The 20,324-nt window shown below is 51.7% G+C and overlaps 1 protein-coding gene across 1 annotated transcript in view; it reads left to right on the top strand.

The window, feature by feature from the left end:
• LOC105191615 (ell-associated factor Eaf) overlaps nucleotides 1-6,797 on the top strand; it is an 81,384-nt gene extending 74,587 nt beyond the window's left edge. The window contains exons 3-5 of the mRNA XM_025307885.1: nucleotides 4,798-4,906; nucleotides 5,012-5,205; nucleotides 6,251-6,797. Coding sequence (XP_025163670.1) covers nucleotides 4,798-4,906; nucleotides 5,012-5,205; nucleotides 6,251-6,715 — 768 coding nt within the window. The 3' untranslated portion in view covers nucleotides 6,716-6,797. The remainder of the gene's footprint in view (nucleotides 1-4,797; nucleotides 4,907-5,011; nucleotides 5,206-6,250) is intronic.
• The last annotated feature ends 13,527 nt before the right edge of the window (nucleotides 6,798-20,324 follow it).

Raw genomic sequence — 20,324 nt, 5'->3', positions numbered from 1 at the left:
TTCCGCTCGAGGCGAGGGGCTTCTCGCGCGCGACGCGACGCGACGCGACGCGTCCAGCGTTACATCGGCGACGGCTGCGAGGCGTAACGTTACACCGCGAGCGGCCGATCGATACGAGTGGTACACGGCGCGACGAACATTCGTCGTTCTCCCTCTGTGTGTCAGTCGCTGCCGTTCGCTCTGTCGCGTCGCCGTCTCCGTACACCCTCTCTCTCTCTCTCTCTCTCTCTCTCTCTCTCTCTCTCTCTCTCTCTCTCTCTCCCTCTCTGTTGTCGTCGCAGTCGCCGCCGCTGCCGCCTCCTCCACCTCCACCTCCGTCGCTGCCGACATAGCCAACGCCGCCGCCGCCGCCACGTCCCTCTTCCGCTTTCCCTTTCGACGGCCTCGGACGAGCGAGAACGGAGGGGGTGCTGAAAACCCCTTTAAAGCTTTAACGCGACCAACCCGTCGGTCGTTAGCGCGCGCACGTGGCGATTGTTCACGAGGAAAGATAGAGAGAGAGAGAGAGAGAGAGAGAGAGAGAGAGAGAGAGTGGAGGAGAGAGAACGCAGACGAACGACCGCCATCGGTGCGTCTCTTCCGTTTTCTCGTCGATCGCTCGTTAAATCGCGATCACGTCGCCGTGAAATCATACAGTGACGTTCTTCGTGCGTCGCCGCGGCCGACTACGTGACCTCCGGGAATGAAGATTCGCGCGCGAGAATTCGCGAGTCATTCACCTCCCTCCCTCCCTCCTTCCCTCCCTCTCCATCCTTCTCTCTCTCTCTCTCTCTCTCTCTCTCTCTCTCTCTCTCTCTCTCTCTGCCTCGTTGCACCTTTGTACGATAATTAATACCAAAGAGAGAGAGAGAGAGAGAGAGAGAGAGAGAGAGAGAGAGAGAGAGAGAGAGAGAGAGAGAGAGAGAGGTGTTTGCGAGGAAAATTTATTCTCGAGAAATGGAACACCTGCGCGTCTCTATGACGAGGTAAACTTATCGCTGGTGAAAAATTCACTAGGCGCGCTTCCACGCGCTCGGAAAGATGAAGAAAACGCTGAAGAGGATGTAACTGCGGCGTCATCCTCGCGTTCTCGACGAGACGGGGCTCTTCACGGTCGACGAGCGAGATCGATCTATTTCGATGTACCCACTACATCGACAGTCGGTCGCGAACGGACGGGGCGGACATGCATGCGTGCGGGCGTGTGTGCGTGCGTGCGTGCGTGCGTGCGTGCGTGCGTGCGTGCATGCGTGCATGCGTGCGGGACCACCGAAGACGCGCGAACGAAAAGGAAAGCGCGGATCGTGAGTGCGTTCGCACGCGACCTCGTTCTTTCGCGCGGCGCGCGCTCGTCGGCACTCCAAGCTCGTACGACCTTCTCCGTTTTACCTCTCTCGAACTGCGTACGTACGTACCACACCATCCTTGCCAACTGTCACGACGTGACGTTTCTCGACCCGCCTCTCACGAGCGAGCGTACGTACGTGCGTGCGTGCGTGAGAGAAAGAGAGAGAGAGAGAGAGAGAGAGAGAGCGGATGCCTTCGCCGAACCGCCGCGGTAATCCGGAGGAAATAATTGTCGCCGGCCGTGGCGGTGTCGAACGATCGAACGATTCGGCTCGGAATTCAAGTTTAATCGAGAACTCGCTCTCGCGTACCGAGGAGACACGAAATCCCGGGGAGAGACAGGGGGAGAAGGAAAAGTGTATCGGTTCAACTCGGATTTGCTTAATCGGAGAACTGGCTAATTCGAGGTGTCTCTAAATGAGGGCAACTTGAGAAAGTCGGAAGGGAGGCTTTAATGTCGTCGCGCGTCGTCCGCGGACGTTTCTTTCCTCCCTTTCGCACGAATTTCTCGAGAAGAGAGCGAGAGAGCGGGAGGAACGTCGCGTCATGGGGAAATCGTAGTCGGCGAATGTCCAAAATCCAAAGGTGATTTTTACCTGCGACAAGGATAACTTCTGTGCGTTTGTTTTGTGCGCGCGCGCGCGCGCAATGGCGTTTTTTTGTTTTTTTTTTTTGTTCGGCTTCTGTCTCAGGAGGGAATCGCTCGCGAATTCAACTCCAGCTCTGTCCGTTCGATTATGACATGAATAGTCACGGGGATGTCACGGGGATTAAATCCCGCCGATATAATGATCTGATTTATATGCAAGTTTATCGCGGAACGGGTGCAACGGCGCGTCACTGACATCTCTATATCCACGTGCAATTGACGCTCCTGATCGAACGGTCGAACGATTTCATTTTCCGTGCTAATTTATTCACGACGGCTCTCTCTCTCTCTCTCTCTCTCTCTCTCTCTCTCTCTCTCTCTCTCTCTCGCCGCGCTGGCTTCACACCCGCGATCTTCACCGACTTTGTCGTTGCGTTTTTGCGCGCAACCTCGCGGTCGCCCACCCTCTTTCTTGCGCGTGTAACGTTTTATCGCGGCAGTTACAAGATTTTCTCTCGTTTTCTCCCACAGAAAGAATGCCTGGCGTTTGTTTGGCAGATAGTTTTAACCCCTTGACATACAAATAAAACGGAACTCGATGCGTCCGAGAAATACTATTTAATTTCGCTCAACTGAACACTGATGTGGAAGGTGAGAAAGAGTACATTTTATTTTGAAATTCGGATTTTTGTATAACATTTAATCAGGTTGATACATAATGCTAATGAAGAACAACTAAATAACATTAAGAAATAATTTACGCACATTTTGTAGAACGGAGCTAGCTTCACTCGAACTCGAACCATCACATTGAGCAATCAACGGTATGAACACTTTGATGACCGGTGTCAATCTCATTATCATCACTAGAATAGCCTATTTGTACCATCATCGTCACTTTCATATAATACATCCGACTTGTACATGATACAGGGATTATTTATAATCTTTACTAAACTCAAATATTGTCCGGCATGACATTCACCGTGCGACATCCCCGCTATACTGAACACTACTTTCAATGTGCTTCTTCTGATATGTCGACGCTTTTTTGTTATTGGAATTGTTGAGAAGGTGGGAGGGTGGGGCATCTCGAACTATATAAACAAACGAGAATCGACGCACGAGTGAAGCGACATAGTTTATTTATATACCGCACGGCGTCCGCTGAAAACAGCTTTTGACGAGTCAGACTCGTCAAAGTCTACAGTGGCACATGAAATGAATAGACGACCCTAACTCGTCATTGTGCGTCAAGGGGTTAATATCATCAAATTTCCAAGGAGGATTGTCATCCTCAAATATTGGGTATTAAACTTAATTTTCAAGGATTTACAAGAGATGGCGCAGTGGATGGAGCACCTAATGGCATCGGCCCATACTGAAGCCCTGTCATTAGGCTTTAAGAATCAGTATATTTCATTTGGTCCAAGTGTAAATAACATATCTTTTTAGCGCATTCAATATGTCGAGTCAGTCTTGCCAGCCAACGAAACCCGCAATTTGTGCTGGCAGCGTTACTTTTTTGTTCGTTTGAAAAAATCGGCAGCTGAGAGTCTTCGTTTGCTGTCCGAAGCTTATGGGGATTAAGCTCCCTCCATCGATCTCAACTTGCGAGTACCGCTTTAGACGATTCAAAAGTGGAGATTTTCCACTTATCCATCGTACGAAGGTGTAATGCTCTGTGTCTGGTGGGATCAGAAGGGTGTGGTCTATTATGAGCTGCTAAAACCTGGCGAAACCATTAGTGGGAACCGTTGTCGACAACAACTGAACCGAGCTGAACCGAGAATTGAAAGAAAAATGACCAGCGTACGCTGGAAAAGATACGACAAAGTGATTTTCCAGCGTGACAACGCTCGGTCACGTGTCGCTAAACCGGTGAAGGAAACGCTAGAGCTGCTGGGATGGGGTGTTCTGCCCCACCCGCCGCGCCACCAGACATTGCTCCCTCTGATTTCCATCCATGCATCTTGTTTCGATCCATGCAGAATCACCTTTCTGCCCAGCACTTCAGTTCTTTAGAAGATATCAAAAAATGCCTCGATTCATGGATAACCACAAGAGACGAGTCGTTCTTCCGCCTAGGACTTCCGTCTTTTACCAGAAAGATGGGAAAAAGTTGCGGCTAACGATGGACGGTACTTTGAATAACGTGTACTTTGTTATCACTTTGTTTCGAAATAAACGTTTTCATTTTCACAAAAAAAAAATCCTTCAAAATTAAGTTTAATACCCAATATTAAAATATTTAATATCTTGACACATCTTATGAAATTATGTATGATATTTTATCGAAGGTACACAAATATATCTGTTGTACACTTGAAATATCCTTATCACATGTTTCTCTTAACGTCTGATATTTTTCCAACGTTTTATTTTACACAAAAACTCCTCCAGCGTAATAAAACTGCCGATTCAACGCGATCCACCCACCTAACGCGTTGACGTTGACGGCCGTAGCCATCACCCACACGCTGACCTACACCACGAGCCCGATGTGCGTTTTATCATTAACTGTAAGCGGCTGTAAAAAGGGCTACGGTGAATCCGTAATCTTAAATTAAACGTACGGCCGCTGGCACGAATCCACGCGACAACGCGAACGAGACATACGCGTCCGGAGATAATCGCACTTATCGCGTACCGTGCGTGCCGTATCTCTGATTATTATTCGATCTTCGATTGAACTTCCGAACACACAATGCGACAGAGGGGCCAGGGGGGAGGGGACGAGCACGATAGTCGGCGTGTCAAAAGCGAATTAGCGATAACGGAAATGTAGCGCTGTCCCCACATCGATATACACGACATTTCTACATCCCGCGGCTTTATTCGCCGCACGTTCGTCTCTCTAAAATCGATCGTCGCGTTTGCAGATGCTGTCGGTGACACAAGGAATGGAGGTCGGCAGCAGCGGACACGGCGCACACGGTGGTCTCGGCGGTGACCCGTCTGGTGCGGTTGGCGGCGGCGGCGGTGGAGGCGGTGTAGGAGGAGGAGGAGGAGATGGTGGCGGGGGCGGAGGCGGGGGCGGAGGAGGAGGCGGCGGCGGCGGCGGAGGTGGCGTCGGCGGTGTCGGCGCCGGCGGAGGGGGTGCCGGTGGTAGTTCCAACAGCAGAGACATACAGGAAGTGATGATCGCCGTGCAGAGAGATCGCGCGATTCGCATGGGCAGCGTCCGGCAGGACCTCGTCCTCGACTTGCCGCCGAGACTGCAACTCCCGGACGGCGAGGAACGTCCGTACGGAGCGCACATGGGCCTCCACCTCCGCGACCCGGAACAGGTGAGAGCCGAGGCTCAGCTTGGGAAAGCCGGGCTTGATGAAAATGCTAACGAACCACGAGGATGATGGCGATGATGACGATAGTAACTCCTCAGGGATGGTCTTCTACTCGGAGAAATCGGGGAATTCTGGAGGGGAGGGGGGGACCTGACGAATCTTCCTCCAAACGATCCCTTCGCCTTTATCCTGTCTTTATCCTGGGAGCAATCGAGATTGCGCGAGAACGACTATCCTTTTGTTATTCGTCGATACTTGTTGCAATATGTCGAGTTTGCAACTCGATTGTTTCGCGAGAGTAGATGAGAGACACTAAGAGAAGTCAGCGCGCGACAAATAGATTCATCTGAATTTGCCTGAAAAGTAGGGGCGATTCTCGGAGGAGCGTTTACGCGAGTGGCCTCACGTCGTCAAGCGACACGACGACCCTCGCCGATTCGTTTACTCGCCGCCAGAGGAGAACGACCGAAAAACATATTTATTTATTCGCTTCCTGTCGCGCCGCGGAACCTTCAGGTTCAAGTACTCATTGCGCTTCGTCATCATCGTTCGTAAGCAACGGGGATATTAAACTCCAGATCGAGCAGGGTCGGTTTTTAAAGCTATCGCGATCGATGCATCGCGATAAAACTCTTTCTCGCAAGTTCGCGATCACGAAGAACCTATATATATATATCTCTTTTTTTCTCGTCAAGCAGACAGATGCTTTATTTTTATCTTCTCCTATCCTCGCGCATCGCGATGTGCAAGATGGCTGGCGTGTAGCTGTCGCCTCATTATCGACCCGCGACTACCTTGAACCTCGAAGGGTCGCGCGAATTTCCGACCATCCGTTTCTCTCTCTCTCTCTCTCTCTCTCTCTCTGTCTCGCTCGCTCGCTCTCTCTCTCTCTCTCTCTCTCTCTCTCTCTCTCTCTCTCTCTCTCTCTCTCTCTCTCTCTCTCTCTCTCTCTCTCTCTCTCTCTCTCTCTCTCTCTCTTCGGATCTTACCCTCGCGCGCACACAAGCACCCCGTGTACCCAACGACTAATTGAATCTCCCGTTTCCAGGAGAGCGAGATTTACCAGAAGTGCGTGCGCCCGCCGCCGAATCGCACGGTGTTCGACAGCGAGAGCCCGCCGCCTTATCGCAGCCACTCGGGACTGGTGACGGACACGCCCGGCGAGCGGCTGATGCGCAGCAACAGCGCCGGTAGTTCGCTGCTCAAGGTGTTCCGGAGGTTCCCGCATTCCGGCGGCTCGACGCCGGCGGCGTCGGTGGTGGTGCCGAGCAGGAGACCGGCCATGTCCAATTATTCCGAGTCCAGTAGTAACCTGAGCAATCTGAGCAGTAGCAATCTGTCCAACCTCACCGTGGTGCCCTGTGAGACCGAGGAGAGCCGGCAAGAGCAGCAGCAACAGCAACAGCAACAGCACCATCACCACCATCATCACCACCATCACCACCACCACCACCATCATCATCACCACCACCAGCAGCAACAACAACAACAGCAGCAGCAGCAGAACGTCTGATCCGTGGTAATAAGGCCGAGGGAGAAAACGCGCGGTGGCGGCGACGACGGCGGCTGCACCGTCACCGTCGCCCCATCGTCGTCGTCCTCGTCGTCGTCGTCCTCGTCGTCGTCGTCGTCGTCGTCGTCGTCGTCGTCGTCGTCGTCGTCGTCGTCGTCGTCGTCGTCGTCGTCGTCGTCGTCGTCGTCGTCGTCGTCGTCGTCGTCGTCGTCGTCGTCGTCGTCGTCGTCGTCGTCCTCGTCCTCGTCCTCGTCCTCGTCCTCGTCCTCGTCCTCCTCGTCCTCCTCCTCCTCCTCCTCATCGGTGACTAGCAGGGCGACGTCCTCCCTGTTCGCACTGAGGAATATCGTCGTCGTCGTCATTGTTGTTGCCGCTGCTGCCGCCGCCACCGCTGCTACTGCTGCTGCTGCTGCCGCTGCTACCATTGTCGTCGCGGCCGCCGCATCGCCTGACCTCGAGAACGAGCGATGGATCGACGACTGTCCTTCAAGACTGACTCGCGGGAGAAGCTTCAACATAGGATAGGTCCCCCCGGTCGTGTCCCATCGTGTTCAACGAGGAGTATTGCACATGTCAACGAGCGCGATGACTTACTCCGCACGGTGCGCGAAACACTGGAGAGAGGGGTATACTAGCCCCGTGGTATCCTCGTTGGATCGTTCTTCCGGCGTTCTTAATAATGAGAGAGAATGAGAGAGAGAGTGAGAGAGAGAGAGAGCGAGAGAGAACGAGAGCGAAAGAGAAAAATATAGAAAAAGAGAGAGAGAGAGAGAGAGAGAGAAAGAGAGCGAAAGAGGATCGTCCGTACGTGGCCTAAAGGGAGGGTCGGCGGAGGGTGGGAAGCCGGCTGCGGACTGACTGGAGGTAAAATCGTCAGTCATCAAAGACTGCGCTCAATCGCCGTGCGTTGGTTCGCCTGTCCTCTTTCTCTACCGGGACGGTCGACGCGCCCGCGTCGTCGTCACCGTCGTCAGTCAGCGTTGTCGACGACGACGACGACGCGTCTCATTGTGCAATTCCACACGCGGCCAGTGTCTAGCCTAGATCTCAGATTATTCCAAAGCGGTGGTTGTTACGAGAGAGAGTTACGAGAGAGAAAATCAACGGGGCGAGAAAGAGAGAGAGAGAGAGAGAGAGAGATATAAAGATAGATTGAGCGAGGAGGAGAAGAGGAGGCGGTTGAAAGTCCGGCGTGTGAGGAGAACCGCGTTACCAACGCGCGACGCGAAGAAGCGGCCTACCTAAGTAGTTGGACGAGAGAAGACCTCCCCCTCTGTCCAGAGATTTTTGGCGGACATGACGAAGAGACTCCTCCACTCTGCGTAGAAGCGACGGACGGGCGAGATTCGCGGCTCGCGGTTAACCGGCGGCGACATATTTGTGGATTTGGGTATCCCGGCCGCCGGTCGCGCCTTCTCTTCCGGCCCTCGACGGAGGCTCTCGATTCGTCGGACATCGCGGAAGTTTGTTCATCGCGACGAAGACTTAGTAAATTATTTATTGCCGAGACATACGATATTTTATTCGCGACGGGCGGCTGCTGCGCAACACGCGGCCGCACAGGGCGAGCGGTTGGTTTCGCGCGGTGGTTGGTGGTTTTTCGTTGTGTGGAGAAACGACGGACGGGACACATATACATACACACACACACACACACATACGCGCGAGTTGTATGAGCGAATCGTTCGATAATGATGATGATGCTGTTGCTGATGATGATGATGCTGAGATGATTATGACGATGACGATGATGATGTTGATGATGATGAAAATGATGATAACCGTGTGAGTGCGGCCAGGCATGTGTACGAGTAAATGCAGTGCGTGCGCGCGCGCATGCGTGCGAGGGGGCAAGACGAAAAGTGAAAAGAAAGAGATAACGAAGGGGAAAGAAATTGCCTCTAGTGGGTAGGTGGGGTAAGTAGGTAGATAAGACGAGAAGAGACCGCGCAAAGAAGCGAGGCTTGCAGAGTCGGGAAATACCGAAAAAGGGCAAGAAGAGAGAGAGAGAGGGAGAGCGTGATAATGGAGAAAGAGAAGATACCGTGCGCGCGCGCAAGCGTTGTATATGCGTGTGAGGGAGCTAGGAGGATTAATGTAGTGCCAAGAGTGAAAACGGAAACTCTGTACATATTAGGCTAGGTAGTTCAATATCAATATACTTATTACGACTAAAAACGATATACTACGTACCGATTTAAAGGTAAACATCAAACATACGTTACAACACGCATACCATAAAACACACGAAGTGACCGCGGCCGTGCGAGAGCGCGACGGGGCGCGCACACGCCTCCGACAAATGTGCATTCTTCCGACGACATGTGACGTCGAGTGTGCGTGCGAGTGTGACTTCTTCGTGCGCTGCGTGTGTACCACGAACGATCGACGACGTGAAAATTTCTCACGACACAAACGCATTTTCGGCCCACACTACACGAGACAGACAGAGAGAGAGAGAGAGAGAGAGAGAGAGAGAAGGAGAAGGAGAAAGAGAGACTGTAAATTGATTGACCGTAAATTATTCATTTTCTGCAGAGAAAACTGTTGAAAAAACAGATACGCCGAGGAGGAAATTGATTAGAAAGAGAGATCTTGTTCTGTCCTACAAATTTGTCTACGTGGTTAGAAATAATTCGAAACATGGAAACGGTCAAAATCCGATTTTTCAAGTCTTTGTTCGCGACGGAACTTGAACGAGTGTTCTCTCTTTTCTCGGATTAGTTTTTTTTTAAGGATGATTCATATGAGAAAAGAAAAAGGAAGAAGGTTGCTCCGTCGCACCGATGGTATTGGATAACCAATTCTGTTTTTTCAACGACCGTCTATCTCTTTCTGGGTCATTGATCCAGTTGCAACGCGCAGAGGAAATTGAGTTAATCGCTTTAATTAAACCGAGTTGAGGCCGACTGAAACCGATACAACTCGGTGCTGAGCGATCGACCGCGGTACATTCGCGGCATCGAAGAAGAATCGCCCGCCGAACAACGACTGTTATTTGCCCGACAAATGTTTGTTTAGCAAACAGCGAGTTACATTTGCGGCGGCGGTGTGCATAAAACTATTGGCGGTGGCCATCGCGCGAGCAGGCGTGCGCGTCCCTTTCGCGTTCCGAATGGCTCGCACACTGTGTCCGAGATATAACGCTATCTTTATTATTATTCTCAAATAGATAAGGCCTCAGTTTTTTGATGAAATAGGACGAGTTCTGTTTGAGCGAGGATTCGTGTTCGACGGCGCGTTCACTCGATTTCACTCGGCATTTCGCTTCTCGTTTCTCGATTAGATTTCGTCTCTTGACACGATATTACGTAAACGTTTTACACAATTTATCGCTTACGTAAATTGTGGATTCGAGCATAAAATTATTCCTAGTGTCGTTAAAATAATAATAATAATAATAATAATCCTGACGATCAAACAGTTTACCATTAAATCACGAGTGTCCGCTGGTTGTACACTGCGCAATATCTCCCGCGAGATGTTGCTCGACTAAATCAAGTTTCGGAGCTGATAGCCACTTAGGTACACAGACACACGACGCGCGAACGCACCGTCGACTTGGAATCCCAGCCTCGAGACAGAGCGAATCACTCGATTATTTTATGAGAAGTCACCAATTATTGTATTTCTTAAGAGTCCGAGAGATGGAGGAGACGCGGGGAGAAATTGCAATGAAATTTACCGATACGTTTCCCTTTGTGATCAACGGATCGTGCGTGACGTGCGTGGAATGCGCGAGACAGAGGAAGAAGAGCAGATGCCGCGCGTTGAAAGAGAGGAAGAGAGTGAGAGAGAGAGAGGGAGGCGGAAAAGCGAATTCCCGTCGGGCACCCGGTGTGCATTTCGTTGGCGTTCATTTCGCGAGCTTCCGCTTCGTTTCCGAGGACCGGCGTCGACCGAGCCCGCCGGGGGCTCCTCGTGACGGGACAGCCCCCGTTCGGCGCGAGGATTATTCCGTTAGGACGCACGAAATTCTCGATTGTGTAACGATCGGCCGCGATTTTGTCAAGTCGTCGCTCCTCGACACGCGACACATTTCGGCATTATAAACGTGGCGCGATGAAGGCGTAATCGGCGTCTCGACGGCGGCTCCTAATTATCGTTAATGAGTTCGTCGTAAGAAGGGAAAAAAGGAAGGAAGAAAGAATGAAGAAAATAATTAACTTTCGGGGAAAAATGCCCGGGCAATTGTATGCACATGTGCGACGTTGTTCTGTTTCGCGTTAGGTTTATTGGTCACTACGTGCGAAGGAGAGCGAGTCGGGGAAGGAAGTACTGTCTTTCTGTTTCACCTTTGAAATGTGTTCACGCGCATGCAATATTAGGCGACAAAGTTTTAATCGTATTCTATGTAAAGAGGCGCGCAAGAGAGAGAGAGAGAGAGAGTAGCGCGTGCGCGGCAAAGTGATGAGAAATATCGGGAGAGGAGATGTTTGTGCGCGTTCGATAATCGAATCGAGTGTATGCGTATGTGTATGTGTATGTATGTGTGCGAGTGTGCGTGCGTGTGTATATGCGTACATGTGGGAGGAAGGGAGAGAGAGAGAGAAAGAGAAAAAGAGAGACAGCGGGAGAAATCGATCGGCGAAGATCAATGGTGCGGCTCGAATAATCGGCCTACAATCGATCGCAGAAAAGAACTTTTGTGGTTCTTATGTGAAAATAAATGCCTTCTTCTCTGCGATCGACTGTGCGCCGATTAATTGACAAACCTCAACCGTCACCATTTATCGGTCGATTTCTCTCGCCCTCTCTCTTTCCCTCTCTCTTTTTCTCCCTGCGAAACCAAATGAGGGAGAAACTGGAGCGAGCGAAAGCGTCGAGGGAGAAACGGGAGGAGAGGGCAATATAGAGATGAATTCGAAAAGCGAGAAAATGAAATGTATAATTCGATGGGTCTTGTGCAAGTTTCGGTTAAATTCGCGAGACGTCGTCGAGCTATAGATTGAATTGAAGAAAAAGACGACATTACGAGCGAGACACTTTAGACGATAAGTTTTTAGGCAAAGTGAAATTTTTAGCAAACTTGATTATCTAATTATCGCTATCAAACATCGTGATATCTAGCAATTTGTTAATTGGGATTTTGAGAGGTACGAGACGTATATATATATACGAGCATCATCGTGGCCTTTCAATACGAGAGAGAGAGAGAGATAGAGAAAGAGAGAGAAAGAATAAAATGAATGCGCGGTCAAGGAAGCAATGTCCTTTCTTCGTGCCGACTTGATTCACGGCTTCAACATAGAGATTGCTATTTCGAGCGGGTCGAAGCAAAAACTACATCTTGCACGGAATCCGTTCAGCTTGGATCAGCCGCTCGACTGATTAAGTTATCAGTCGAACGCTTGACGCGGCGCTCCGAAGAACAGGAATCGAGTTATTTAATTAGTACGGTCTAAATCGAGCGTCGTTCGTCGTCGTCGTCGTCGTCGTCGTCGTCGTCGTCGTCGTCGTCGTCGTCGTCGTCGTCGTTGTCATTGTCGGCGGTATCGCGCGGCGCGAATTTTGTAAATAACTCTTATCGGGATATCACCGTCTCGAGCGTCGCGCAAATAAGATTTCAGTCTCAGCAATCTCGTGTCCACGAGAACGAGTCGCCAGCCCGACATAGTCGTGACTCCGCTGGCGTGATCATCGCACGACGTCAGCAGATTCGACCGGCGGAATCAGTAATCGCGCGCGAGGCTTCAAAGTCCACCGAGTGAGTCCTCGGTGAACGAGGAAGTGATGAAACACTGCGACAGAAGCCACAAGCGACGGAGACTCGGTGCCGAGGAGTGAGAGAGGGAGAGGGAGAGAGAGCTCGATGACTGTCAGCTGAGAGTAACCGAGTGTCGAAGATCCGAGATGCATCCGTCGAAACGATCCGAATCGAGATAGAAAGAAATGAAGTCGTAGGTTAGTGTTAGCGCGCGCGATTCGTTTTCCTTCTCGACCGGACCGTTTTCACGAATACACGTTGCCGGAGAAACCGTCTCGCGCATCCGACTCTTCGTCCGCCGCGACTTCCTCGTTCGGAAGTGCCCTCGGCGACTTGCCGCGACGCGACTTGACGCGACATGTCGAGATCGAGAGCCGGCGGCTGCCGGATAAATCTAGTCACGTTGAGTCGTGATGATAACGGAAGATCGAGTGACGACCGATCGACCAACCGGTCCACCGTCGCCGACGATACCGGCGTCCTCGTCGGCGAGTCCTCAGCGCCGGAGAGGACGACGGGATGGACCGAGACTCTGTCTTTCTCTCTCTTGGGCGCAATGTGATTTCCCAAGGTGTTCCAAAACAAAAAGAATAATAAGCGACTCGCATCCGAGTTGCAAAAGTGGTGGTCGAGCGTGGCCCCCCGGAGAAGTTTTCGTTTCTAAGCTATAATTATAATCGTACTGTTAACGAGATCGGTATGTCTAGTCCCTCGCGGTGAAGGGGAAGTCGAAGGGTCCTCGTCGCCTGTCCGATCGATCGCGACTTCAACGCGATCTCCGCGGATGCCCTCCTTTATGTTTTCCGTTTCCCCTCCCGAAAAGCAACCCCCTCCGGAGGACTCGGAGGCGATCGACGGACTCGTCGACTTCCCCCGGCCTCGTGCACCGCGAAGCGCGAATTTTCGTCGACGTTATGAGGGAAGCAAAATTAAAAGAAAAGCAGACAAAAAAAAGGAAAGAAAAGTCAAGGTGATTAGCTATTATAAACACGCCTATAATATGCACAGACCCGCGAACCGGATGCAAAATTGTCGAAATCGAATCAAGGAGACAGCGAACACGCCAGCGGGCACGATCGTCGCCATTGCACGTAGGCGCGTTATCCCGCGGTTAGCCCTCCTCCGATGATATGCGTGTTGGTGGGTGCGAAGATTTTATTCGTGAGAATGAGAGAGAGAAAGAGAGAGAAAGATGAATGACTTTATGGGAATGTGTGTGAGAGAGAAAGAGAAAGATGCGGGAGGAAAGAGAGAGAGAGAGAGAGAGAGAGAGTGCGTATCGCGAAGTTCGCGCGACGATGGAGGAGAAGGGAGCGCGGCGAAGGTGGAGGAGAGAATAAAAGACAGAATTTGTCGCATCACGCGACAAGTTCACGCAACAGCAAACCGTTTTGACCGTTTGTGGCGCGATGCGCGAAATGCGGGCGAAAATGGCAAGAGTGCGAGAGTGAAAGAGCGAGAGCAAGAGAGAGAGAGAGAGAGAGAGAAGATGAACAGAGGGAAATTGGTGGGACTCCTTTCTTTTTTCAAAGTAATCGATCGATGTCGTAGGAACAGTGTCGTTTAAAGTAGTAGATCGCTTCTACCGAAAGTAACACGAGAGAAATCGAAAACGGTATCAAATCTCATCCTTGAAGGGGAAAAGAAAAGAAAAGTTAAGTAAAGTAAAAAGCGAGAGTTCGTCGCGAGGAGCAAAGAAAAGGAGGGAGGAGAGTGAGTCTCGAGGGCGGAGAAAATAGTGGGAAGACGGAGCGAGTTCGTGCCGCACTCGGAGGGAGGCGCGTCGCGCTGCGAAATTGCACATTTCGAATGCGAGTCACGTTCGTTCGAGCGCGCCATGACGGGCCGAGGGAGGGAAGAAGGGGGGAGAGAGAGAGAGAGAGAGAGAGAGTGAGAGCGATTAGAGAGGATACGCGGAGAGTTTCGTTCCTTTTTCTTTTTTTCTTCTTTTTTTATACATTATAGAGCGTCGTACCACACTATCACATAGGGAAAAGAATAAAGAAAAGACATGTTCGTTGTTCACCGCTCTGGCTTGCTAGGAGAAAAAAAAAGAAAAGCAAACGATGTAACACACAACGGGCCGGACGCGGAGGCCGCTCGGACCGCGGGGGTGTTTTTGGGGGACGGAAGTCTGTCCCTCGTCGAGAGAGAGAGAGAGAGACAGAGAGAGAGAGAGAGAGAGAGAGACGATCGTGAGGACACCCCCCCGCCGAACGGTGCTCCAACCTGCCCCCGATATAAATCGGCAACACTTCGACATTGCAAGATTATTGGTGTACTTATCACGCAGTTTTCTACAAAATAAAGAAAACGGTTTTGACAAAAAAATCAGAAATGTGAGAGAAGCATTTGCGCGTGCTGTTGTTATTTCACCTAGCCGCCTCTCCCCCGTCCCCCCTCTCCCTTGATGCAAATTCGCAGGTAAATTGTAAGCTGGTGTGTTTGCCGATCTATAGGCGAAACGACGAGCAGCAAACGACGAGCAGTTGCGTTTCGCTTCTTCCTGATGTCAAACGCGCGGACGTTTCCGAGTTCAACTTTTCGTCCGTCCGCGCGAAGTCTCACTCCTCAAGAGCGACGGAATTAATTACACAGCTCTGATCAAAGTATAAAGTTTCTTAATTGCCCCTTGCGGATACAAATACACCCAGCGGCGCGTTTCGAAACGAAACAACTCTACGACTTGCTTCGGACGAGGAGAGACAACGCTATCTCGCCCAGACGCTCGCTGCGATATCCAGTTACACAAGTCGTCAACCGTACATGGCCATCTCCGACCTACCTTAACATCTTCAAGTTACCTCCGAGGGGTAAGTATCAGCGGACCAAGCGACTCTGCAAGTGTGAGAGAAACGAAAGGCCGAAACGTTTAACGGCCGCGAGCCGGGGGAAACCGCAAGCCGCCGAGCGCGCGCAATTACGGTTGTTTAAATGCGTCCACATCTGCGACGATCCGGCGGGGAAGAGGCGAGGGCGCTTAATGAACGTGAGAGAGGTCCGCGAAGATGACGACGCGGGGGTGGCCGCACGGGAGGAAGAGGGGCTGCAACGCGGCGGAGAGAGAGAGAGAGAGAGAGAGAGAGAGAGAGAGAGAGAGAGAGAGAGAGAGACCGCCTGTACGACGTACAAGCGGGTGGCGTCCGCGTATATTTGGAAAGCCGCGCATCCGGAAATAGAAACGTTCCCTTCTTGCCTTACCTTATGAATGCGCCTCCACTTTGCTCCCGTGCGCTCCCCCGACGTTGTAACGCTCCCTTTCCGATTTCTCGGCCGCCCCCGCGTCCCACGAATACCGCGTCCCCTTGCGCCTACCCGTCCTCGGTCGCGACGACCGAATACGGAGAAATAAAATACGAGATAAAAAGAAAATGGAGTTTCGTCGAGCGTGCCGTGCGCGGCTCGTCGATCTCCGAGACCTCCGCTATTCGAGTCGTGGGCCGCGCTCGTCGACACTCTATTCTCACATTTCTCCGTTTGAAGCAACGCGAAGAGATACGCAGAGTCGGTCAGAGTTGAGAAAAGAGAGTCGAATATATTTTTCGGCCATTGCGGATCGCGACGCGCTCTCGCGAGTCGACCGCGGACGGACGCGGAGCGGTCGCGAGAATCTCGCGAATGCGGCGGCCGAGAGAACATGTAATGCCGACAGCTATAAATATTTCACGGAAATGTTCCCCGATGATTTTGTTCGCGAACCGCGATTAACAAGGTCGTTGCCACAAAGTGAATCTCACATCATACGCGCGTCCCTGGTTAAAAGTTTCGCAGTGTGTTCTTCGTATCTCTCCTCTCGTCGCGAGCCCTGCTCGTCGCTCTCTCTCTCTCTCTCTCTCTCTCTCTCTCTCTCTCTCTCTCTCTCTCTCTGTCTCGCGATGATCGAGGTTGAAAATAGCTTATATATATTCTTGGGCTAAGGGAAACGAAACGCGCTAGCAGACAGCCGTCCAGCGGATTGCTCGACTTTTTCGTTCGGCTGTGTGCAGCGCGCGCGCGCGCGCGCGCGGCATCTTCGCGGGCAGAAAATTAAGTATACTATAAATAATACAAATAAAGAAGACAAGCGCGGGAGAGACGGGAGACGGCTATTGTGCGCAGGCCAGATATACACTCTCCGCTATTCGCTTATTTAGATGTATGTCCAGAATTATTCCAGCCAGTCGATATACGCCAGGAACGGGCGATTCTATATGCAACGTCGTATCTTTCGCCGTCAATTCGCGACGAGCGCACGGCGGATGAAAAATTACAGCGGACGTTCCTTACGGCGGTATGTTTGCGCGGTATATTTTCGACCATCCGCGAATCACTCGCCGGTTATCGCGAGGCCTTCGCGCGAGCCGTAAATCGATGCGGAGGATCGAAGCGACGAGTTTGTTTTTCCATACGCCTCGAATCCAGATGGCCGCGTGTTTTATTCCAGCGACACCAGCGGGTATCAAGCGGCGCGTACGAAGCACAAGCTTGTCCGTGTCGTACCGCGTGTATTTTTGCCCGACGAGAGAGCTCCGGCGAATCCGCGGGCATCCTCCGTGACCTGCCGAGAAATCGGCCTGCCGTCGATCTGCCGTTATTTAGTGCAAAAAGAAAATCTCGCGAGCGGAGGGCAACATTTTCCTCCTAGTGGGGAAAGCGCAAAATATATCGAGAAGCCACTCGCGATTCCGCCGATCCGCCCGCTGGTATGTGCGCGCTTTCAATTTCATCGCTATCATTATTTTTCAATATTAAATTATGTTAAACTTTCCGCCGAATCCGGTCCGAAATGTACCGTGCGAATACTCTCTCTCTCTCTCTCTCTCTCTCTCTCTCTCTCTCTTTTCGCGCACGCGCGCGCATAATCTCGCCGGAGTCTGCGATTTTTTTCGGTCCGGGTGTGTTGCGTCGAGGGATTCAAAGTTGCGGTATCGCAAAGACGCGTCACTCAACGGGCCGGGATTTCGCTTTGAAGATTCGCGCGAGTGTCGAGCTCGGGAAGCTCTCTCAACTGCTGCGGATCGTCGATCATCGACGCCGACCATTGATCTCGCACTAACGATCGCCTCTCGAGAGTTTCTCCGGCCTATAAAAACAGACGCGATTCTCAACGATCATCTGCGAGACGAGTGGTCCGGTCTATTCGCGGCATTCCACGCGCGAAGGTCTGCAACCGCGCTGGGACTCGAGTGTGCCGGCTTGTCTCACCGCGCGATAAGTCGCACTTGCTTGCCTATTTCGATGTGTGTTACTTGTCGCCGCGGCACACGGATTTTCGATTGAAATTACCATTCGCGGGGGCGTCGATCACAGCGACATGTTGGGAAAAGTGAATCAACTTACGATGAATAACAAATAAATACAGCAATGAATAAAATTTGATACCGCGAGGCCTCTAGACTATTTCGATAGACAGAGGAAAAGAATTATTTATCACGCAGCGACTCCCGTTCCCGGGATGAGCAAAGAAGCACTCGTCAATTTTCGGTCGAGCCTCAAACGGCAGCACGAGCAGTCGCGTCGGCGCACTGCGTGCGCCGTCGTGTTTTCCTCGAAACAACGCACCGGGAAAATCTTCTCAGCAGATTCCTCGCGGCAGACATCGCTTGAGCCGGCGAATCTCGCCGGCGCAAGGGGGCGAGAGATATTCAAAGGAGAAAGCTGAGTGCCGAGTGTTTCGAACCCATTCGTTTCGAAATTGTTAAGCTTTGCGAACGATCGCGCGACGACATCGTTGTCGCGCCGATCCCGCAGACGCGAGAAAGAGAGAGAGAGAGAGAGAGGATCTCCTCAGCATTTTAAAAGCGAAAGCCCACGACGGATCTTCCTCGTCGGGGAGTCGCCGGCCCGGCCGCGGAAAAGGACGCGGCCCGTTCGCCGGCGTCTATTAATACCGGAATATATTTCAATCGATCGAAATAAATCGGCGGGCGCGCGAGTACGTACGCTGCGCGTGCGTGGACGCTTGCGTGGGTGTAGCCGTGAGGGCGCGGGGCCCAAATAGACGACGGAAGGAAGAAGAACGGCGCGCGCGGTCGGTTCGGGGCGCGTGCGCGTCGGGCGTCGCGACGCCTTCTTGAATGAAACCGGCGCGCGGCAGTCAGTCGCATCGAGGCATCATCCACTCTCGCACCGTTACCAGTTTTCCCGAGGGGTACCGAAGTCCAAGGGGGCAGCTGTCCCAACGGGGGCTCGCGGTCTCGGCAGGACGCACAGTAGGGAGCCGCACGGTCTTCGAGGATGAGGCACGCACGCACGCGCGCGAAGGATGCGTCGGACGGGAAATGCGCTTGGTGGATCGAGCCGCTTCTTCGGCGTCTCGGGACAATTAGTCCCGAAGCCTGAGAAATTGCGAATTCGCGGGTCTGGCTCGGGATATTTTCTTCCTAAGGATTCGGAATGTCTTGGCGCGATTTCCCGAAGGGGAGGGTCGCGCGAGTCTCGTTGAGACGTTCGGTCGAGATCGCTTCGATTGCAACGGGAGAGATGACGTCTCCGTTTGTCTCGCGACGACAGAAACTCGCGAATATCGTCGGGGGAGCCGACTTTTCGCCTTCGTCTTTGTAACGTCTGAAAATAGAGACAGGATAGAATTTTTAGCGCTTTTTATCGGCTCGGATTCGCACCCCCGTGCTTCCCGCTCTTGTAATTTTCGACGCGAATTCGCGGCGCTTCGTCTGCAAGTGGAAAAGGCACGTTTCGTTTCGTTTCGTTTCGTTTCGTTTCGTTTCGTTTCGTTTCGTTTCGTTTCGCGCGTCTTCGCGGCCGCGGCGAGACTTCCACCCGGGCAACCGAAGCTCCTTCCTCAAACGGACTTCCGTGGGCGCTGATACCGCGAATCTGAAGAAAGTAAGGAAGAAGAGAAAGTACGTACCCCCTCTGAGATGCATCGACGTCATGAATGGATGGAAGCGAGAAGAGGACGAGGACGGGACGCCGGAGCGTAAATTGGTCCTTTCTAATCCTCGACGGTACTCGATATACACGATAAAAAATTTCTTCCATGTCGTACCAATTTCATCTTTAAATCTACTATAGAATCTGTCTCACGATAGGATAATCGCTAGTTTTGATCGACAATAATATTGATTCTCGATTCAACTTCCACGAGCAGACGAAAGTACGACCGCGCGCGTACATTCTCTATTAGAAGGAGTGGCGACGGATGTTTCTTCAAAGTATAACATCCACACATTACGCCTCTCCCTCTTGTTCTCTCTTTCTCGCACGCACTCCCCGATCCGCGCAGGAATACCGCAGAATTAAACCCGGGACGAACGTTTAAGAACATTGACGGGGCTGCGTTTCACTCTTGCATCGCCATTATGTCGAAAGTGCGCCGCAATCTGTGTTAGAAAATTTCACGTAGGAAAGTTCTCATTAAGCGAAACCTCAAAGATCGAAACGTCGAAGCTCGGAGTACGTAAGTAAATTTTATCACGCAACAGTGGTCTGAGTCGATTATTATAGATTATTGACAGTACTCTTGGTTTGCAAAATCCGGTTTGTGCAACTTCTCGTCGGAGGACCGGACGAGAAAACTCGGTCGTAGAAACAAAAAGATTCCTCTAAGAGATTTCTGTTCAAGTCAATCGCGCTTGGTTATCGCGACCAAGTGTTAACGTAACGTAGGAAATTCCGACGTTTTGTTTTCGGTCGCGATATCGATAACGAAAATATCGTTTCTTGTCTCAGCTGAGAATTTTCTGTTCTCGTCTGTTGTCGTCCCCGTCGCACAAACCGAGACTTTGTAGCACTAGAAATGATCATCCGCCGTCATACACGTCGCAACAATGTCAAGTTAAAGCCCGATTTTTCGATTTCCTCCATTTGCACGTTTGCTAACATTGTTACGTCCTCATTCGTCATAATGGAATTCGCGTGCCGCACCGTGTCGGGAAACCGCGCGATTCTAACGATCCGAGT

Source organism: Harpegnathos saltator, unplaced genomic scaffold (assembly GCF_003227715.2).
Source record: "Harpegnathos saltator strain DR-91 unplaced genomic scaffold, Hsal_v8.6 scaffold13, whole genome shotgun sequence".
In the NCBI taxonomy this organism is placed as follows: domain Eukaryota; kingdom Metazoa; phylum Arthropoda; class Insecta; order Hymenoptera; family Formicidae; genus Harpegnathos; species Harpegnathos saltator.
This window is presented reverse-complemented; position numbering and strand designations above follow the sequence as displayed.